This window comes from Molothrus ater, chromosome 9, assembly GCF_012460135.2.
Source record: "Molothrus ater isolate BHLD 08-10-18 breed brown headed cowbird chromosome 9, BPBGC_Mater_1.1, whole genome shotgun sequence".
Classification (NCBI taxonomy): domain Eukaryota; kingdom Metazoa; phylum Chordata; class Aves; order Passeriformes; family Icteridae; genus Molothrus; species Molothrus ater.
The window spans coordinates 17,019,445-17,042,125 of NC_050486.2; the positions used below are offsets into that span (position 1 = coordinate 17,019,445).

The following is a 22,681-nucleotide window of genomic DNA, read 5'->3' on the forward strand; positions in this document are numbered from 1 at the left end:
GCTCCGCCCGGGCCCGCCCCGGGGCCGAGGCTGCGCGGCCGGGCCGGCGCCGGCGGCCATGGGGCGGCCGTGGGGCGGGTGGCTGCTGCCCGTCGGTCTCCTGCAGCTGCTGGGCCCTGCCGGCGCCTGCCCCTGCCGGGACCCGCGGCTGTGCCAGCCCGTCACGGGCCCCGCCGGCTCCGAGGTGCGCGGCCCCGGCCCGGGCGGGCCCTGCCGGCGCAGGCGGGGCCGGGCCCGGCGGCAGCGCCGCTCGCAGCAGCTTCCGCGCCCCGGCACCCGGGAGCCCTGCGCTCGGCCCGGGCCGGGCAGTGTCCACGGGCCGTGCAGTGTCCCCGGGCCGGGCAGTGTCCCCGGGCCGGGCAGTGTCCACGGGCAGTGTCCACGGGCCGGGCAGTGTCCACGGGCAGTGTCCCCGGGCCGGGCAGTGTCCCCGGGCCGGGCAGTGTCCACGGGCATTGTCCCCGGGCCGGGCAGTGTCCACGGGCCGGGCAGTGTCCACGGGCAGTGTCCCCGGGCCGGGCAGTGTCCACGGGCACTGCCTGGGGCGGTGCTGCCCCGCACTCGGCCCCCGGCTGCCATCCCTGAGGCGCTGCCCAGCGGGGATGTGCGGGTGCGGGATGTGCCGCGGGAGAATGGTACTCGTGCTGAGAAGCGCTCGGGGCTAACCAGGGTGCTTTTTACCCCTTTTCCAGGTATTCGTGTTTGATGTGGGGAAGGAAGCATGGAAATCCTACGACTGGTCCAAAATTACCACTGTGGCAGCTTTCGGGAAGTACGATCCTGAGCTCATGTGCTATGCCCACTCCAAAGGCTCGAGGATAGTACTGAAAGGTTGGTTACACTGGAAAAACACGGGTGTTTATGATACGTGAATAAGATAAGGTACACAGGGCTATATTACCTTGACATTTTGCATTCAGTATGCAGGGTATTAAAATCTTTAAGAGAATTAATTAATAAGGCTTTAATGAACCCTTGACATTTTGCACATACTGGTATGCAGGGTATTGAAACCAGTATGTGGGTTTCAATACCCACATAATGGTTGTGCCACAGTAGTAACCAAACCATCCCAGTGACAACTTAATAAAAGTTCTCTTTACAGGGAACATCATTGCTATGGGGGAAGAGGGAGGAAAGAAAAAGCCTGTTATTTGGGTCTGTATTCTGGATCTTATGTGGAGTACCCAAAAGACAAAGTAAGGAAAGGGATTTTAAGTAATTTTTAGTATTTTGCACTTAAATGAATCCCTCTGTATTAGGAAGTGGTTGAGTTTTAAAACATGCATACTCAGGGACTCTGTGCAGGTACAAATGCTGATTAGAAAGACAAAGTCCATTAGCTTACATGTTGTAAATACCTTTTGGCTCTGTTGAGAAAAAGCAGAATCCAGGACTACAGTGTGGATAACAGCAAAGGTTAAACACAAAAGTAGCTTTCCTCTAAATATGACCAGATAAAATGCTAAAAGTACTTTGATTTCAAGAAAGGTAATTTACAGTGGCTAAAAGAATAGTAAGCAGAAGTAAGATGATTAAAATTATAGAAAAACCAAAGGAACTTAATTTTAACACCACTCTCTCAAAGAATCTTGGTAATCTTTTCTGGGGTGGTTATCAAAATTATGCTTGAGGAAAAAATGAACTCCTTTGTATTTTACCAGTATTGATATGGACATTTTTTATGTTGGGTTTAAATGTGTTGGTTAACTAAAGACAAATCTTTCCTTCCATTTCTGTGGTGCAAATGCATGTTAACTCTTGAAGGCCTCTTGTCCAGGTGATGTACCTCTTCAGGAAATTGTTGATCCTGCTAAAAGAGCAGCATGGATATCCCAACAGGTGGACCTTGCAAAAAAGCAGTATATGGATGGAATTAATATAGATATAGAGCAAGAAGTTAATGAAACCTCCCCTGAGTATTATGCATTGACAGAGCTTGTTAGAGAAACTACAGATGCTTTTCACAGAGAAATAGCTGGATCACAGGTAATAATAATGTACTTTATACAAACATTAAATTTAACCTTATGAAATGTAAGGACTTTTGGCAGTGCTGTTTAGCATATGAATAAGAAAAAGTTTATGCAGATCTAAATATAATATTCTAGTGAATGCTTAATTATGAATGTTAGCTGTGATATAATCTTGTAAGAATCACTCTTTTTGACCTGTGTGAATTTCAATGAGAGATGGGCTTTGCTGAGATTTGTACATACGGTGTTACTGCTATGTGTGAGCTGGCAGTTTTTAGTGTCCCTTAATGAATTGTTGAAAGTAGGGCAAAAACAGCCTTCTGGGGCAAAAGCTTGATAGTGTTTTGGTAAACCTATCGTGAAAGTTTTCAAGATTTGCACCATGCTTCATATTTTTGGTGGTTATAATATTATATTTTAATTTCTTTGGTGCTATGTGTTCACTAATGGGGTACTCACTTTATTATCTTCTCTTTGTTTTATCAGATGAGCAGCTTCTTCTATAGTTCATTATTATCAAGATGTGTTAAACTGTACCATTTGGGAAGTACTGTCTTTAAAAGTCATAGCTTTTTTTTTTTTTTTTTTCCTAAGACATAACAAGGACACCTGAGTGCCATACTTGCTACTAAGTTGTGCATTTTTCCTTCAGGTAACATTTGATGTGGCTTGGTCTCCAGCCTGCATAGATAAAAGGTGCTACAACTACACTGGAATTGCAGATGCCTGTGACTTCTTATTTGTGATGTCATATGATGAACAGAGCCAGATCTGGACAGACTGTGTTGCAAAAGCCAATGCTCCTTACCTGCAGACTTTAGTTGGTGAGGACAGAACACTTCCCCAGGAGTCAGAAGATTGTCATTTGCTGACATGAGTAGATAGAAAAGAGGGCTTTTTCTTAGACAGATTTATTTTGTTCTGGTTGCAGTGAGGCTTTGAGTGTGCTCAGATGTGTGCTGTCAGGATATGAACACAGTGTCCCTGGTCCTTATGAGCCTGCAGGCAGACAGACCTTCAGCCTTGTGTGTTGGTCCCTGTAACCTCAGGAGTGCAAAGAACGCTTTTGGAATGACAGATGGCAGCCAGAGCAGTGGTGTCTGCCTGGGATTGCAGAGAACTGAAACATTTCTCTCATCTTTGTGAACCTCTGCTCAGGGCAGATGGTTTTAAGTGTGAGAAACTGGAGCAGTTACTGGGATCTCAGTAGAGCAAGCCTCTCACTCACTGGAATGCAGGTGAAGGCAAGGGACAGCTTGCACCTTGGCCTCTGGGTATCATGCAGTGGCTCTGGCTCCAAATTAGTTGTAAGAATAAAATGTATAGGAGAAGTAAATAATGCATGCTAATTTTTGTTTCCCTCCAAACTAGGATATGAAGAGTACATTACTATGGGCATTGATCCTAAGAAGCTTGTGATGGGTGTCCCCTGGTATGGCTATGACTATGTCTGCCAAAACCTATCCACGGTAAGGTCAAGATTATTTGTTTGCAATCAAACTGTTAATTTTTTTCTTTGGAAAGATAGAACTAGGTTTTGGTAATCTTGTTTTTGGATTGGGAAATACTGTGACCTGATGGGTAAGAGCATCAAGCTAGGACACAAACCAGAATCTTTTGCTTGGCTAACTGATGAGCAGTGTGTTACTAGACAAGGCATTTTAGCTCTTTAGGCAGCCTGAACCCCATGATATCCAAGCACTGTGTTTGACTTAGGAGCTATAAATGTTATCTGTATGAGAAGAGATGAAGTCCAAAGGCCCTGCAACACTTGTATGTGCCTTCTCAACAGCACTGTAAGGACAGATGCAACAAACCATAGCAAACCTACGACTGTTACAGCATAGCAGTTTATGAGGTCTCAAATATTGTACTTATGAAAATGTAAGGTTCAATTAAGGGTGGAAAAGATAAGACAACTGATTAAGCTGAAGGGTATCCATCCAGTCCTGTATTACTGCAAATTAAAGAAAATGTTGCTGTTTTAATTTACTTTACAAATAGTATCTGCTGTATTTGCTTGAAGATTTGGAATTTTTGTGGCCCTGATGCCTTTTGTGAATTGTTCTTGGCTGTACTTCTATTCTGGAGCTCAGTGTATCTCACCTGAAGCTCATGGCTCCCTGTTTGTTTTCCAGGAGCATGTTTGTTCCCTTCCCAAGGTGCCTTTCCGTGGGGCTCCTTGCAGTGATGCTGCAGGGAGCCAGGTGCCCTACGCAGCCATCATGAAGCAGGTGAACAGTTCTCTCTCAGGGCTGCTGTGGGATGAAGTGCAGAAGGCTCCATTTTATGAGTACAAGGTAAGAGTCTTTTTCCAAGCCACTGTGGTGTGGAGTAAACATTCATGAGCCATAGGTCTTTGACTATAAAGTTATTTGGGTTAGATTCTTCCTTTTATGTTTTCTATGGTTTGGTTTGGTTTGGTTTGGTTTTTTTGGTACAGTAAAGGATTGCTGAAAATTTGTGTCTTGAATTCCTAGTCTGAGAGAGGAATGCAGTGCCTGAAGACTACAGGAGTAATAAAGATCTTTATTACTTTCCAGTCCTCTTGAGTCACTGCATCATGTCAAAAAGGACATTTTGGCACAAAGACATCCTATTACTCCATCCTTCACTGTTATAGTTACCTTCATGAATTGATAAATGATTTAAACTAAAAATGATTCTGAGATGCTCTTAATTTTGTCTAGCTTGATGCCTTGCATGCATATTCTCTTCTGCATTTGTTTTCTACACAGACACAGTGAAAGAGTCCATAAATGACTATGCTTACTAGAACACCACAGTGTGTCCATTTTGTCTTGTTTCTTTAAAAAATTATTTGTTTCACATGTTGGTGATAAAAAGAGGTTGTAAGCAATGACCAGGTAAAAGCAGCATAACCTTGATAAAATTTTATAACTTCCTCTAAAACTGTTTATTGCTTAAAAACCCCCACAATCTCAAACTAAATTCACCTGCTAGCTTAGATACTGTATCTGAAATTTTAGCTGTATTTAAGAAAATATTAAAATACAAATTAGATAAGCCTTTTCATCTAAATGTATTCAGTTAAATTGTGTCACTGTTTTATAACTTATATTCTACAATTAAAAAAATATCCAAATATTTTGCTTAGAACTTTTAATTGTCCTGTGTGACAAAGTATTGATAAAACAGGAAAATATTATATAAATCTACATAGCTTGTTTATCTCAGTTTTTAGTTGTACTTTTAACTGTGTTCAAGAGAAAACATGATCACTGACACTGGTATTTAAATGTTTTTCTAGGATTCTGTTGGTCAGTTCCACCAGGTATGGTTTGATGACCCTCACAGCATCTCTCTAAAAGCAGCATATGTGAAGAGTCGAGGCTTAAGGGGCATTGGCATGTGGAATGGAAATAGTCTTGACTATTCCAAGGAAGCTGCAGCAGAACAACAAACTCAAGCAATGTGGAAAGCTCTGACACCATAAGAACTGTGTAAACCTTTGATTTAGAATTATGAAAATTGGTAATTTTTTATTTTGGCTTACAGTATCACAGATTGTGACTTTATATAAATATATTGTGATTAGAAAAACTTTAAAAACTAGGCAAATCAATCTTGTTATTTTTATATGCAAAGCTGTATTTTCATTCTTCAGAAAGTTCCATTGTTGCTTTGGAACAACAATCCTTGCATCAGCAGGTTTTTTGAAGACTGTTCATCTTTTTAACTTTTCAGTTACTGTAAGTTAGTTAATGCTTGCACCCAGTGTGTATCTGGTAACAAGACCAATTGATGGATTTACAGGGGCACTCTCATAATGATGCTTTGCTAAAGCTGCCAGGTGAAGCAAATACTTATTCCTGTCTCACATGGTGCAGTCTCAGCCTTCTGACTTCCCAACCCAAACAATATTTTAGCTAAGTCACTCTAGAATCAGATTAAACACAATTCTGGAGAGACAGATTATTGATTATATGCAGCTTGGTTACTCTTCTAGATTAAAAGATTTTTATGGACTGAAGAAATTACATAACATGAAGTAGTTGCTGTTAAGATTTATATCAAAGTTGTTGTTAGAAAGGAATATTCAATAAACTCCAGTTTCACTGTGCTCATGTATCATATAAATTCCTCAGTTTCAAAAGCTGAAAATCTCTGACCTTAGCTTGAAGAAGAAGCTGGATATGAAGAGGACTTGGATGATGTTTCCTTCCATTTCAAACTACTTCCTGAAAACTAGAATTCAGAAGCTTATTTAAACTGAATAAAGATGAACTGTATCTCTATTTTCCCACACACCCTGAAATTTATTCAGTTGCTTGTGTTTTTTTTTTATGGGGTGTTGCCTCTGAGATAACAGGAAATTATGTTTTCTTTCTAGTTCATATTTTCATAAAATCATTTGCCTACAGAAGTTGTATAACTTTTTAAAATACCCATAGTGATGTAAAGATTGGCTGGTGTTTACAGGATTTTTTTTGTTGAACAAAATGCTGCTCTTGGTAAGGCTTGTAAACAATGTTCCCTGTCTGTGCTTTACTTGTTCTACAGCTCACAGCCCACACTGCTTGTCTGCTTCTCAGAACTGTTTCACAACCAGATTAAAGTGCAACTGGCCCCTGCTTAAGTGACTCCATTAATTAAAAAATTATTTAATTAGGTAGATGTAGTCATTTGTGGGCTTGGTGGGATTTTTGGTCTGGTTTGGTTGGGGGTTGGGCTTTTTTTGTCTGATTGGTTGGGTTCTCTTGCTTGCTAAAGAATTACCATAGTATGGCAGCATCACCATTATGGCTACTGAGGACAAGACTGGAAGACTTCATCTGAAGTGTCTGCTTGATATTACAGATGATGGAAAGCAGAAGGTGAAGCCTACTGCTCTTAGAGAAACTAAAAAATTCCCTTGACAAATCAGAAGGCTTTTCACTAGAACACCATGCTATAAGTCTTAAGAGAAATTCCTACGTTTTATATATTAAAAAAAAAAAAATATATATATATATATGTATACACATACACACACTTCAGAACTTGTACTTCAGAACTTTAAATGCTTAAATACTGTGAGATGGATATTTGCTGAATTGAGAGTCTTCTGCTATGAATATCTGAGCTGCAAAATTCTGAGGGCCAGCTGACTTAATTATAAAACTCTCCTTCCTGTAGCAGTCAAGAATCATGATTGATAATACTATACTTTAAATTTAGGTTCTGATTTTCCAGTATCTAGTAGCCTGCTTTCATATCTTAAATAAGACACAATTCTGAAATAGAGAATGTGAGCTTCAACCCTGAACTAAGAAAAAGTGGGTGTAGTTTTAATAATTTATTTAATCCTTTAGCACTAAAATCTTTGTTAAGTCCTATCTTTAAGAAAATAAATTGGATAATGGGTGGTTTGACTCAAGACATTTCTAAGTTAGTTCTTTTGAGAGCTGCATAATTTTCTTATCCCATAACTTATTCCCCATGAGTGTTTCACTTCCAGTTATAAATACAGCCTTGATAGCTTTTTAGCTGAGATTAATTCCTAGCATGCTATTCTTCTGCTTAATATAATAACATCTGGTTTGCAAAGAGGAAAACAGCAGAGCTAGAAAAAAATTCCTATGAAGAGGTTTCTGATTCCTCTTTCAGAGAATTGTTAATCTCAGGGCATGCATGATCTTGGAATTAAGGAAAGGCAGAACATGCAAGAGTGTAAATTGGACCAGGATCATCATTATGCTGGTCCAAGAGAAAGCTTTCAGGCAAGCTTTAAAACTACAGAAGATACTTAATGTCTGTTGCCTTTCCTAATGAGGGAGGGAGCAAAACAAGCTAGATATGGAAAAAAGTGAGATTATCTGAGATTTTGTTTATGCTTCATAATAATAATATAGTAATGATAAATTGCTAATTTATAGATAGGCGTATTTATAATGACAAAAACAAACTCCAGTAAATAGCCAAATAAAGGATTACTGTTGCTGTAGTTCTACAGAAACTATATTTTAATAATTTCTAAAAAATGGAATGTGTGAGCCTGAAAATAAGGACAGGAGGCTACAGATTTTAAGTTTATTTCTTAGTAGCTATGTAGTTAATTAAAGAACATCAGCATACCACTGGGATGTTACACTGGATTGTTCCACAATTGTTAAACAATTAACTAATTTGCACTTTAAAAATAACAGCTTAGTTTTAGACATTTTACTATCTTGAACTGTATGTTTAAGTAGCTGACTGATCTTACAGTAAGTGAGATTTAAAAAGAAATGAGCTGCATTACCTCAGTAGCCTAGTATACAAATTCCACAATATTTATATAGTTAGTGTCTTTTTACAAAGTTACTTCAAGAACATACAAACAAATGCTCTGAAATTCTCTTTTCCATACACTAAAGAGCTTCTGTACACTTCACAGATGTTACTCATGTCATCTTAAATTCCTGATTTTCTGGACTGGAGAATTAAAGATGAATGAATCTTCTTCTGTGTCAGTTCTGCTCTCAGTGCTTGTAAATCAGATGCTGCCTGCTTTCTCATCTGCAAAAGAACCCATCATTTAAGGAATGGCAATTTAAGGAAGCTTTTTTTGGAGCTGACATGCATATAGGTTTATATAACTAAGACTGAATTTTATACAGGATGGCTGAATCTTTCATCTCTGAAATTTTATGTGTTCTAGCACTACTTTGTTCTGTAATTTGCCTTGATGTTTTTGAAACAACTGCAAAAATAATTGTTCTTTCCACTCCTTGATAGACAATGGAGGAGTCATGAAGTCATAGTAATTACAACCACCCTGGAGTACCTGGTAAATAGGAGCATGGGCAATCTCTGTGATGTAGAACACTCCCATTTCAAGCTTTCAGAGCTGGAAAGCTGTCCAGTGTGAAGGCCTATAATACCTCTTCCTTCCAAGAAGATTCATAGGCAACAGTGATATGGAATAAAGCAGATGAAGAGGTCTGCAATCTGCTTAGACAGCTTTTTGTTGTTGTTGTTGTTGCTGTTGTCGTTGTTGTTGTTTTTTGACTTTTTTTTCCTTTATACCATTTTTTTTCCTTTAGCTATGGTCTATTTATTACTGCTCAGTGCCTCACCACACCAGGTGTATTTCTTCAATTACCTTTTGAATGTAATTAGAATTGTATTAATAAGATTGTGAACCTCAGCTTACATAGTACATTGAGTATCTAAGTTGTTTGGATGCCATACATTCCAAATAATTTGATAACCTGTGTTCTGGAGTAATTTAGCTCAAATTCTAAAGTCACAACACCTAACACCTTAAAACTAACAGCATAAAACAAGAACTGTTTAGCAAATATTTACATCATCTAATAATTGAGAAGTTCTAATTTTTTTCCATACATTGCCACATTTTGACTGTTCTAATTAAAAGGCACAGTACCTTAATTTCTATTAGGAGTCTCATTTTTGTATCCTCCAGCTTCCTCCTCAGTTGGTGGAGTTCGTGCTGCACCGTAGCAATCCGGATGATTGTGTAATTCTGTGTGAAACAACAACAAACCTCAAGGTGCAGCATTAGTGAATCTGTTCCCTCGCTGGGTGTTCCTTCACCACTCAGAAACAATCCTCAAACCACCTCTTTCCAACTTCCCTGCCTTCCCAGCTGGCTGAAGCCTGCCTGGCTGCACGTCGCTCACGAGGGCTGGGGAGCGCCCTTTGCTCAGCCTCACAGCTCTGCAAAGCCTGGCTCCCTTCTCGGGGGCTGCCCGCTAAGAACTGCTGCAGGGTTGGTGCCTGTGCCTGTCCTTCCTGTCAGGCCTCTCAGTGCCTAGCCAGGGAGACCAAAACAACCCCACCCCTGATATGCCCCTCAAAAGAATGTGTCTGAACATAGCCAGTAATGCAATGTCAACCCGATTAATATTTTTATTTTAAAATAGTAGATATTTCAAGATAGCTCAAATAATACATGTTTGTATATAATATACACTCTTAGATTGTACATGCACACGCTTTTCAGATGCAAGAAAGGGACATTTATTTTTCCTAGGCTAGCTTCAGTTTTGTCAACAGCCTTGCTTCCATTAATGCATTTAGAAAATTAGCAGACACAACTGTTGGAAAGGGTGTTTCCTCCTTTTCTTTTATATTTTCTCTTTTGTTCCCTCTGAACTTCCTATGAAACTCACAGTTGCACAACAGTTGAAGTGCAACCACTTCAAAAGCTACAGATATGTTTTGTGTGCTCCAAACATTCATTGCCTCCTTGTATGAAATCTTGGATAATAGAAACAAAGTAGAACTGAACAATCCATTAACTACACTGAACAGAAGGGGATTTTGTTACAAAAAGGTACCAACAGAAAGCAGAAAGAAACAAATGCTCAGATTCAAGCACTTCTGCAGTCTTTTTGAGACAAATGGCCTGAAGGAACTCTGTCCCTCAGATCATTGAGCTAAAGCTAGTTTACAAGTCGTTGGGTGGTGATAAATCTGTTTCTTTAATTTATATTTTAATCAAAAAACCCTCAGACTGTGAAAAAAGAGATAATAAATAATACAAGGAAATACCTTGGAGGTTGCTGTTTTCTTTGGTCGTTTTTGGCTATCTCTGGCTTCCAGTTGCAAGAGCAATTTCTGGTGGTAAAGCTCTAAATCTTGTTGCAGTTTGTTTAAAGTGTCCTCCAGTGAAACTGTAGCTCTCTTGGTTTCAAAGTACTTCTTCTTCCATGCCTCACGCACTGCACAGGAGAACAGTAACAGTGTTTGGTCTTGCTCACCTTATCAGAAGGTCTGCTGAAGACAGTCATGACCACCTCACCTCCCAAGCTTCTCCTGGCCAATGCACACACTGAAACATGGCAGGAAGTTTCTTTAAAATAAACATGTAGTGAAAAAAAATCTTCATTGTAATCTAAAGTTACATTGACTCTAAATGCAACTGAATGTTCACATAAACACCTGCCACTAAAGGGTCTATCTGCCCCCTGAGATAAAACACAGGGTTCAAACCCAAAGTTTACTCAGCCTGGCTGTTCTGCAGCACCTAGGTGCTCCTGTGAAGAGTGGTATCCCCAGCACAGTCTGAATTCCACAGCTCTACTGTACCAGAAAATGCAGCATTGTAGATTTAGGCAAAATTTACGCTCTTCATGGCCAGAGATTTTGAACAGCTTCAATCTGACATCCCAAATTATGGGAAACAGTTAGTAACCTTAACACTTCACTAAGATTGCTCCTGTGTTGTCAATGTGCTACCAAGAGGTGGCACATAAATGCCCCTTATGTGGCAGTCTTATGGCCACTGCACATCTGCTGTGTCTTAAATGAATCCCTTCTTTCAAGGCATAGTTTATGGGAGCTGGACAAGTGAAACTCACCCAAAAGAACTCAGCTGTTGGAGGATGACTCTGTGCCAGGTAACTGAGAGTGCCTGTCAGCATGGCACTCTTAGGAGGATATTAAATACAGACTTGGATGGCTGTTACTGCAGAAAATGCTCTTACAAAGAAACATGCTTGCCCTTACTTACAAAACTCTTCAGGTCTGATTAAAAAAAATAATTCAGAGGTACAGATGCTTCTTACAGAACCTGCAGAAGCTGTTTGAATCCTTGTGAAATAACCTTTATTTTACCTAACTGGATAACATAATTTAAGGCAATGCAGGTGCCATTTAGGGCTTATCTCTAGCTTGAATTGCAGCTCCATGCTACTACAAAGTTACTGCTTCACACACCCAAGTTTGAGGTTTTTAAATACAAATTCCCCAGGCTGCAGGGTGCAGTGCAGCCGTGTCCTTAGAGAATAACTGAAAGAATGGGCTTCTCTCCTTTCAACAAGCTACAAGTTATATTTGAGACTAGTAATGACTTAGTGACATTTAAGCACAAAGAGAAAGCTCTCAAAACATCAAAATTATTAAATCTCATTTCTGTATAACTGGGATGTTACTTAGGGAAGATAGTCTTAAGTATGAACTTGAAAATAATTTTCTTAGGAAAATTTGTGTGAAATTTCAATGAGATTTGACCTTGTTAAAAACCAAGTTTGTCAAGGTTGTCACAACAGGCTTGAAACTTCCATGTCATAAGCTGAATACCATTGGACAGGAGGAACAAAAATTATTATGCTGCAATTGACCTGAAGCCCTATCAACACAGGACTGAGCCTCTGTAAGCACCTTGTAAGCTAAAGGCAGAATTAGGAAATGCCAGGCTGCCCTGGGTCTGAGAGAGAAGCAGCCTGCAGTAGCTCTCTGAGCACTGCACATACATGAGACACAATTTGAATAGTTTAGGAAAGCCAGAACAACCTTAATTCTATAAGACATGCCACAAAAAAAAAAAAAAAAAAGTGGAAGGAACATCATTGACATCATTGCAACCTTGAATTTTTGTAGCATGTTATTACACAAAATGAATCTTCTTGGAGCTATTGGTTAGCAGACTGCTCTCTCTATAATTAAGCTCACTGACAAGGAGACAAATATTTTCAAATTGGTTTCAGAGTAATTTCTCAATCAGTCCAAATTCCAGAATAAATTTAAAGTGTACCACGGTATCTCCTCAGCTTATTTTGTTCCAGTAGCCCTTTAGCCTTTTTTCTCAGTTCTTCTCTAATTTTTTCCATGTGCCTTCTGTCTTCCTTCATTTGTTGCAATTGTTCTGCCATCTTGTTTTCTAAAGATATTACAATTATATTTAGCAAGCATTTGAATACTATAAGTACAAAGGATCAGTCAAGACTTTTGTAATACACTCATCACAAATTATGCCAAAAGCCCTGTCAGAGCAGTAGAAACAATTTCATTTTAATCAGATTTCATTTTAATCTACCTTTCAGAATGGCTGGCACTTTAGAAAAAGGGGGAAATCCAGTATACATCCAGGCATTCACACACACATGCAAACAAACATCTTTCTATATGTTTAGACAATGTATCACTAAAACTATTAAATCAAGAAATATATTCATACATTGCAAATGCTTGCCAGTGAAGCCAAAAAAGCCTCCAAAAGACTATTTCCTTCTTAAAATACATTGCAATAGAAACTGTAGAGAAATCTTGCCTGAAACTCCAGCTTGCAGGACAATATCTCAGACTTCCACTAGTCTGCAACAATGGGTCTAACACTCATGTTCTCACTATCCTCCCCCTTAGCAACACCACTTGTGATTTTCTTTGCTACACTCTCACTTGAGCCTGCAGTGTTTCATCTCATCTCTCTCCTTTTCTCCTTCCATCCACTTGACAAGTTGGGTTTTCTAGTCCTGGGAACCTGCCAAGCTCTAGGACAGCCCATGCAATCATAAATACCTGGAATTGTCTATTCACAAATTAAAATTTGTAACAATACTGTGAATTAACCCATGTATAGTGCAGGTATTTATGTCTTCATTGAGTCTTCAGTCTTGATTAAAAGTTCACTTCCTTACAATTTCTTGGAACCATGTACTCACTTGCTGCCTGAATTGCAGGAACTTGTAATTCAGGATTTACAGTAAATGCCAAAAAAGGTGGACTAGGAGCTGAAATACACTCTTTTGGACAAGTAAGATGATTTTGCTTGTTTTCATTTGCCTATAGAGTCAAAAGACACAACTATAAGTACATAACCATAATCCTGAATAGTTACATTAGACACATGCCCTGAAAGTGACCTGAGTGAATGAGAGGGCTGAATTTGACTTCTGCAAGTAGGATTTTTTATATTCTGTTACCAGTACCCATGACCACTAAACTACAAACAGCTGGATCTCTGCAAACAAAATGAGAGCACTGAACCCTTCCATCACAGAGAACACACAGACAAAACTACAGACTCTTGCTAATGGCTCTTGTCCATGCCCATAACCCCCAAGTTACTGACAGTCCCTTGCAAGACCAGGAGCTAAGGCCTTAAAATGGCCGCCTGGTTTGCTAATTATGAAATCAAAAACTGCCCATTTCTAAACTAAAATTTGTAATTATAGATTTTAATTGTTTAGAAATATAGTTGATATTCATTAGAAAAATCTAAGCTAAGTAGCAAAGCATGAATAAATTTTTTTCAATTATTCTCAGATCTTTTGTATTTATAATGAGTCACCAGTTTTACAAAATTAGACTGTTTCTAGGTGGAGGACTATATTTATTGCTCAAGATTACTAGGAATGTTACCTTGAAAAACATACCTGATTATCCAGTTTTTCACCAAGACCAACTCTAGTCTTCTTAGTTCTGTTTTGTTGCAAGCTAAGATAAAATCAAAAAAACAAGTGAAAATACATTGACCAAAATGTTTTCCCCCTCCTTTTCTTTCATTTATTTGAAGTCTATAAAGTAAGTTTGTATCAGTGAATTAATATTATCCATTATTTTAGGAGATGTATTATTGCTAACCTTTGTTTTTTGTGGACATAATCTGTAGTTTGGTCTTTCCTTATTTTAAGAATTTCAGCATCCTGTGTTCTGTCTCTTCTTAATTTGGTATCTTTTTGGTGCTCATTATTTTCCATGTTTGCTAGTTCTGTGACAGGATAGGGATGACAAAAATACATAAGATTACACTTGCAAAAATCAGGCTGTTTTGACTGTCAATGACTGGGCTTTCTAACCTGTACTGGAAAGTCAGTGAATCAACACAGCAAGTGATGTTATCTCTAGGATTTGGAAATGCTCCATGAATAACAGAAGAAAGAAATCAAGGGGAGAAAAAAAGGTATTTTTGTTATTAGAATTTATATCTGGCTAATTCTGGTGATTAGACAAATGTATCAACTATAGTAAAGTATTTCTCTATATCAGCACACAGTGCTAATGAAGGACTCAAAGGTAAAAACACATCTCTTTGGAAGATATAATTATTTTTAAAAAATGGAATATTGCTCTCATAGTGCTATTCCAACTTACACTTTAATTACAGATTTCTTAAAACTTAGCTCTACTTTGCTTTAGCAAAAAGACAATAACAAACATGTGTACCCTTTTGATATTTAATGTGATTTTGGGGTCTTTGGTTACTCTGGCCTTGTTGATCACTGTGGTTTACATGAGTTGGAGCAGTTCCCTGGGCTTTGTCATTCCACTTAGAAGCATTGCAGTCTTCTTGATCTTGGCTGAGATGATTCTGCTCAGAGGTGTGTAATACCAGGTCACACTTTCCAGATTCCTGGTCTGCAGGATTTGAATGACTTGGTGTGAAGAGAGATCCATCAGATCCACTTTGATCTGCATAATAATTGATAATATGAAAGAGATATTATTTTACTGTAAATGTTAACCATATTATTTATTTTTCTTCTCATTCACCACCCTCCTTCACTACACTGGTTAAGCTTACCTTTTTCTTCAAACTGTTTTTCTGGAATCCTGTTGTTATTGTCTTGCTTGTTGTTTGTGTGTGAAATTGGAACAGGCTCTTTCTCACCCCATTCCACAGGACTGGGTATTTCCAGATTTTCTACCTGATGCCTGCTTTGTATACTTTCTAAAAATGGTTTGCCTTTTTCAGATTTCTGTTGGGAAAGCCTGGATAATCTTGATCCATGACCAAACCTATTATTAGCTTCTTCACTAACGTGATGTTTTTGTTGAGGTGATGATAGCAATGGATAAACATCTTCAAAATATTCCACTCCCAGTAATAAATATAATTCAGGATAAAGTGCCTGAAATTGCAGATTATATCCATCAGACACAAAGAAATGTGCAATGTAAAGTTTCTGAAAATGGTACCTTACAAACCATTCAGTACTTACATAAGGAGGAGCAAATGACTTCAGTTCCAGTTCTGTTTCCTGCTTTGCTTTCACCTTGGAAGATAAAGTATGGCAGTGTAACAAATACAGCACTTTTTTCATCAATAGTGTTGCATGTGACATATGCATTCTATTGTCATTTTTACATACTGCATTCTTTTATAACCATCACTATAATCTGTAGTGGCTTTATGGGGTAAAAGTATCTCAGAGTACATTTGTATTTTCTGACAGAGTTCTGAAACTTTGTCTATTTTTCAAAATCTTAATCAGACCCACAAGATTGCATGCAAGTACTGAATGGTTTTTTTTCCTTTGCACTTTCTCTTATGGTTCAAAGGACCTGATTCAAGGAAAAGAAAATTTGCAACTTTCTTTATCAAAAGTTGCTTCAAGCTGAATCTGGACAGAAATGCTGAGTCTCGCATAATTTTCTCTAGTTCCCTAATACAGTATTGCAAAATATTGTATATGAATGTATATAGAAAAAAGTCAAATATTATCCTACGTCCTCTTGTATTTATCATTTTCCTTCATATTCTTTTTGTGACATACAGTTTCACATTTAAACAGTTGTCCTGAAAACAAAGTCTAAAATAGTCAATAAATATTTGAAAGATGTGCTCCAATGTAAGGAAAAGAAATCTGAACTTACATTCAAATAATTATATTGAATTAAACACAAAGGTTATATATAAAAAAGGAAGAGCAAATGAACATGATTTTAGTTTATGCTTATCTTTTCATTCAAGAGACCCCTGCTTGCAAGTAGGGCACAGCTCTTAGTTTTGCTTACATTGTTAGAGTTGTGAAACAGAAGACTAAGGGAGAGAACACTCAACAAATATTTGATCATGGAGATGTAATTCAATGAGGTTACCATGACCCTAAACAACAAATAAAGCAGCTGGTTTATTGCTTTACACTTTGCTATAATAGCAAAGTTAAACATCAAGCAACAGTAAATACCTCAAAGAAAAACTGTATCTTTCATTTGTCTCTATAAATCCTCATGTATGTTACCAGTACCTTTAATTCTCTATTAACATAAAGCATTTTATTCATTTGCTGACATTATAAAGGCTGGAAAATTTCTCCATTTATCTCTGAACTATGTGAGGATGAAAATGAATCATCTTACTTATTGTCATCCAGCTAAGAAGACCTCAGTTCACTGAAAACATATGAATACTTTCCAATTCAGATTGTATCACAGTCTTTTAAGTTTCTTTTCATGTATTTCCACCTAGTTTTTGCATATCACTTAGTATTTATTCTAGTCTCTGTGAGAGTGATTTTAGTGATAATTCAACTAGGCACTGAATTTCCTGCTTGTAGTTAGTTTCCAAATTAATGAGAAAGAGGTGAAATGAGACATGGAGAAAGTATTCTATATTTACATAAATGACTTACATCTTTGTGTGTTACATGAACAAACTTTCACTTGGACTAACTTTGAAGTTTATTTAATCTTTAGCTATACTTTGTAAGATATATATGTAGAATTGATGGAGGAACAGTTATGATTCACACATGTAGGGGTTTTATTACTGACATCTCAGGCTGTATTATTGGACTAAACAGTGGAACATCCAGAGAAGTTTTCATTCAGAGAATGATATCTTAAATGCTTTTGGGCAGGTCACAGCAGGAGCCATTAGAGGAACTCTGACTGAGCTTCCATTGCACTTTGTCAACTGAATTATTCCCAAACTTGTTCAGGTAGTAATGGCCTTATGGGTTTGGGGTTTTTTTAATGCAAACAGATTTATTATATTTAATGCACAGACTTACCAAAACCATTATATTTTCACAGGATGGTGACTAATTACACCTGTTGCTTTAAAGGGTACTTGTAATACAACTGTCCAGCTTGGCCTTTGCACTTGGGGAAGTAGATATGCTCTGACAAGAGCTTAGGCTGCAGCATGTTTAAAAGAAATGCTAACAGTGCCCCTAAAGTTATCTCTACTTTATGTGATATTATCTCATCTGCAGGAATGAAATCTCTGCTTTACATTATAAAACAGAAGAGCACTGGAGAAAAAAAAATTAACTTACCACTGCTAGTTTTTTCCCAATGCATTTTAAAAATCTGAATTTATCTGCAACTGTCACTCCACCCAGGTACTCTCCAAGCCTCTCCCGCAGCACTCTTAATGTGATGTGAGGAGACACCCTAGAATGTTGTCACTCATTAATACATCTGTAAGATCAAATAATGATGGCTAATTAGTAGGAGGGGGAAGATGAAGGTCTGTACGTGCTGGCTTGCACAGACAGAATGACCCAAACTGGGAACTGTGTCCTAGAACTGAAGTCAGTTACAGACAGGCCAGAGGGTCTGGTGTGGCACTCAGAGCACTGCACTGAAAGGGCTGTCCTAACATTAACCAGCAAGACTCACATTGTTCCAGCCTCACACAAAGGGAGAATATGGAAGCAGACAAAATATGAAATTTACTTCTTCAGAATGCTGTTGCTCATCTGCAGATGAATAACAACACCACTGGAAGCTACAGTCGTGCACTTCCATATAAGTGACACAGTTTCATGGGGCTGGACCAGGACTGTTGAACATTCCCTTCAAGCATCCAGGGCCAGAGGAGCCCTCAGCACAGTCCACTTTAAGCAGCAGGCACATTCTTTGCTTTTGTCTTTTCCAGCACAAATTTACAGTTGGGTGTGTGCATGTGTGCCTGTAAATGTATTTTAAATAAAAACCAAACACTGCCCTGTGAACATTTCCACCATGATTTGAGGATGAGAATGTTGACACAAATATGAATTGCATCATTTAATGTACTACTTGAAAGTATGCAAATATTTAGGTAATGAGCTCAGTAGAAAAATCACTACAGAATAAGAAGCATCTCTGCACAATAAATCCAAATGTGCCAGAGGCATACCAAAGCACTGCAGCACAGCACAAGCAATTCTAATTGTTCTAAGCTGCCATATAAGAAACCAGGGAACAAATGCAGGCCTGAGACTGTTAATTACCCACTCTGATTAAGTGGCAGGATGATTTTGGCCCAGGCAGCTCTCACTCCTCAAGCAATGCACAGACACAGCTTGGGGGATAGCACATGCCATTCTCAGCAAACAGTACAGACAAGAACCTGCCAGGTCCTCCATTTGAACAGGTCTTCAACATTACCCTGTCAAGGTTTGTTTGCACTTGCAAGCAGCCCTTTAGGCCTTCAGTTCACAGCTCAAGCATGTAGTAAAAACACTGCCATTGTATTATTTCAAATACCCTGGACTTAGAGGACCCTCCTCAAGATCATAAAAAGTCTGCAGAGTGGACACATTTACAATGTATAATGGGGGAAAGTATCTAGATATCCAGATCCTGAGATACAGGGCAGAAATTTATCTCAATATTGTTTGCCAGTGTAGCTGCTAGGAAAATGCAATAATATTAGCCTGTCACTTGCTGCCACTGGCTGGCAGAAAACAGTCACATACAAGTCACTTGCTTCAGGGTGTCCCTTTAAAAGCAATGCAAACTAGAGTTCATTGCAGCCATCTCATCTAGAAAAAGTAAAATTTGGCTTCTATGGTGAGGAATGAGGAATGGAAAAAAAAGCTCACAGAGGCTAAGAAATCAAGTTCATGGGAACAAGAACTCAGGGCCAAAGAAAATTACACCCTTAATATTTTCCTCTAATTTCACAGCTAATGGAAGTGGCCTGTACTTTGACCTAGGAATCCTTTGGGAAGCTGACTCAGACAGCACTGGGATTGTCAAGCTGACTGAACAACAGAGCTACCAACAGCATCCAAGCCACAGGAGTACCAGCCATTCCTTCTCCTGGATTATAATAAAAGAAGTTTTTAAAAATATTTTTTGCTTTAAAGACAATGATTCACTGGCCAGGTACTAGTTATGTTAATGTTAATGTACTGCAGCATTGCATAGTACCCATAGAAGAATTAATTAGCAATTATCTAAGAGTCATTAGCAAGCAACAATATCCAGGTAGATACAAACCCACTGAAATCAGTGAGGATCCTAATTTAATTTGATGCCTCAGTGAAATAAATTTTCACTAGAAAATATAGGGCAGTGGCAGATGTCCATGACATGAAATGAAGTTATACTTCAGACATGTATTCTGCACCTCTGCTGCAGACTAGAACAGCAAACAAAATGGGTTTATGCTCTTATTTTCTCTGGTTTTGAGCAGCCTTTCAACAGAAGCAGCTGTGAGAATGAATACATTCTGCCCTACATGCTCCTACCTGATTGCTGTCAGTCTTTTCAGCTACACTGTATATTGTCTCAAGTGGATAATACAAGACTCAATTTAAACTAATTAAAACCTCTATTCCCTGCAGTTTTAGCTGAATTGACAGGTTTTGCACAGATGTAGACAAGGTGTATGTAAAAGCTCAGTTTCAACACACATCTTTACATTATTTGATCTTTCTACAACTTCTCACCACACTAGATGCTAGATTTTGTGAGCAAAATGGTTTAGATGTACTAAAAAAAAAACTTTCAAAGTTTTGACAGATGAAAAGTACAGCTCCTTGTGCCAGGTTTGAGCCTAGGACTGGGAATCAGGGTATTCTTTCACTAAGTCCTTTAAACAGCTACCTGAGAGCACACACAGTGCACAATGTTGTGCACAGCCTTTCACTTTCTTCTTTCAAGAAGAGGAAATGCTGCTGGTTCATGGGCTGTAAGGCTTTCCCTTGAGAAACAAGGCTTCAGCTCTTTCTCTGGACTGAGAGCTCAGATCATCCTAGCCCTGCTCCTGGGAACTGACAGGCTACCCTGTCTTCATCAAGCCACTCTCTTGAGGCTGGCCCATTGCCCAAAAGAATTCCAGCTTTTGATAATCAGACTCAAGGAGACAGAAAGAATGTAAGATATGATTTTACAATATAAATATTTCTACAGAAATACTAGCACTGCTCTGGAAGTGCTTTTCAATGTCTACACCATGCCTGACACAGTACAAATTAACATAATGCTCGTTATGGTCACCACTTACACTCCAGACATTTCATTAGACAACAAGTTTCTGCTGCAGATGTAACTGTGCTCTCCAGAGCAACAGCTGGACTAAAAGTTGGACTGAAGGACAGTGTGAAGGACCTACCATGTACATGAAACCTAAAACCACACTCACCTTATAAATCCAGCTGAGACAAATTTGCTAGTAAGAGCTACAGGAATTGTATTCAGCTTGAAGTTCCACACTTCTGCTGGGACATAAAAAACATGAAGTTCCAACAGCTAGAAAAAAAAACAGATGTAAATGTATTATCATCCTCTTCCAATACACTTTGGTTTTTTTAGGTGGACTTTCAATTTGTGTAGCAGGAATGGTTCCTTTGGTATTAGAACAGGGACTAGAAGAGTGAGGCCCTGTCTCACAGTGATGACTAGATCCTGAGAGAGGACAGCAGAGCAATTTGTGACTGAGTGCCAGCTGAAATAAGTCACATTAGAACAAGCTCCCCAATGGAAGTGAGATAATAGAGAGCCTGTGCTACTGCTGTGTATCACTGTGACAGCAATGGAGAGATCTTACCAAAAGCAGTTGATACTCTGGAGAGTGTCATGACTACAAGAATCCCTCAGCTGAAACCCTACCTTTGTTCATCTCATAAAAAATGCAAAGCCCTGAAAGCTTGATTCAAATAGCACCACAACTTGACTGTGTAATCAAGAAAAAAAATTCAGAATATTTCTGGTTTTAATAATATTAGCTACCTTGGAAACACAAAAATATTCCTGCTAATGTCTGCAAAAAGAATAACTAAGCTGGCTCTGAGCAAGGTTCACTTGGGCTGTGTTCAGACCTGTGGCAGTTGTTGCACTGCTAATTTCCAGCTCTTGATATTTCTAGTAAAAATCAGATAGTATTGACTAGGGTGATACACTTCACTTTAACTAAAAGCCATGCAAATAAGCTATATTAAATACTTCTGCAAGTGTTGAGTTACTTAATATGAACTAGAAAATAATTCTTTCTACATATACTATTTTAAAAGCACATATATTTTTCCTCTCTGGTACTCTAGAACCTTATTTTAATGTATTCTTATTTTTTGTTTGTGAAATCTAAAAAACCTGTGTGGAGAAGTAGAAACTCACCTGTGAAGTTCGAGGTCTCATTTGATTCAATGACATGTTGGTCCCTCCATGTGACCACAGCAAATGCCAGGTGGGCTTTCTAATTTTCTTTTTGATTAAAGCATTCTTTAACAATGAGTTTCATGATAATCTGTTATGACAGAAGTTACTCCATAAATATCCTTTTTTCATTTACTGATCTTCATTCCACTTATGAAAACGGAAGCTGTGTCTGTGCTGAGGCAGAAAGCTTCCAGCTAACTGCAAACAGAACCAACCACACCTTCTACACAAGTGAGTGTCACCTAAGTAACTGGGGGAATTGCTAAATCCTAGCCCTGTGCCTCTAAGAGATCTGCCCTAGAGCATTTCCTCTTAACATTTTCTCCCCTTTCATGAAAATATTTTGGTAGTATACAACTTTCTATACAATTCCACTGTTTTCCTAAAGGCACAGACCTAAATCCCCACAAAGCAGGATTCTTGCAGGACCTGGATCTGATAAAGTGATAATTATTGTGAACTGCAGCAAATACATTGTGCCAGCCAAATGCAGTGTTCTGAGGAAACGTGACTGTGCTGGGCAACCATGTCAGAAAAATATTTCCATAAACTATAACCATGGTTCTGTCCTAACGTGTTATAGAATCAGGGAATGGTTTGGGTTGGAAGGGACCTTGGAAGGCCAGCTAGTCCAAGCCCTGCAGTGAGCAGAGACACCTCCCACTTGGCCAGGTTGTCCAGACCCCCAAGTCCAATCTGACCTTGAATGTTTCCAGGGGTGGGGCATCTCCCACCTCTCTGGTTAATCTCTTCCAGGCTTTTACCACCTTTAGTGTAAAAAACTTCTTCCTTTCATCTCTAATCAACCCTCTCTTAGTTTAAACTCATTCCCCTGGTCCTATTGCAACAGGCCCTGCTAAAATGCTTGTTTCCAT

General features: G+C 38.7%; 2 protein-coding genes across 2 annotated transcripts; one reads left to right on the forward strand and one right to left on the reverse strand.

The window, feature by feature from the left end:
* Positions 1–58: 58 nt before the first annotated feature.
* On the forward strand, positions 59–6,571 carry CTBS (chitobiase). Its single transcript, XM_054515809.1, has 7 exons — positions 59–635; positions 670–831; positions 1,781–1,989; positions 2,629–2,800; positions 3,348–3,445; positions 4,115–4,276; positions 5,248–6,571. The coding sequence occupies exons 1-7, from the start codon at positions 59–61 to the stop codon at positions 5,431–5,433; spliced, it is 1,566 nt and encodes a 521-aa protein (XP_054371784.1). The 3' UTR covers positions 5,434–6,571.
* Positions 6,572–8,372: 1,801 nt separating this feature from the next.
* Positions 8,373–21,806, reverse strand: SPATA1 (spermatogenesis associated 1). The gene is made up of 13 exons (XM_054515762.1): positions 21,765–21,806; positions 20,794–20,900; positions 17,711–17,828; positions 15,650–15,703; positions 15,232–15,559; positions 14,874–15,119; positions 14,292–14,418; positions 14,084–14,144; positions 13,370–13,490; positions 12,463–12,588; positions 10,479–10,648; positions 9,349–9,447; positions 8,373–8,477 (listed from the first exon to the last, which is right to left on the reverse strand). The coding sequence occupies exons 1-13, from the start codon at positions 21,798–21,800 to the stop codon at positions 8,373–8,375; spliced, it is 1,698 nt and encodes a 565-aa protein (XP_054371737.1). The 5' UTR covers positions 21,801–21,806.
* Positions 21,807–22,681: the final 875 nt, after the last annotated feature.

Excerpts from the sequence above, each read along its gene's own strand:
- SPATA1 (XM_054515762.1), bottom strand. The coding sequence starts at position 21,800 with ATGTCATTGAATCAAATGAGACCTCGAACTTCACAG. Across the intron at positions 15,704-17,710 it reads TTGGGAAAAAACTAGCAGTG|GTGAAAGCAAAGCAGGAAAC; the intron begins GTAAGTTAATTT and ends TTATCTTCCAAG. Across the intron at positions 12,589-13,369 it reads TCCTGCAATTCAGGCAGCAA|AAAACAAGATGGCAGAACAA; the intron begins GTGAGTACATGG and ends TAATATCTTTAG.
- CTBS (XM_054515809.1), top strand. The coding sequence starts at position 59 with ATGGGGCGGCCGTGGGGCGGGTGGCTGCTGCCCGTCGGTCTCCTGCAG. Across the intron at positions 636-669 it reads GGATGTGCCGCGGGAGAATG|GGTGCTTTTTACCCCTTTTC; the intron begins GTACTCGTGCTG and ends GGGGCTAACCAG. Across the intron at positions 3,446-4,114 it reads TCTGCCAAAACCTATCCACG|GAGCATGTTTGTTCCCTTCC; the intron begins GTAAGGTCAAGA and ends TTTGTTTTCCAG.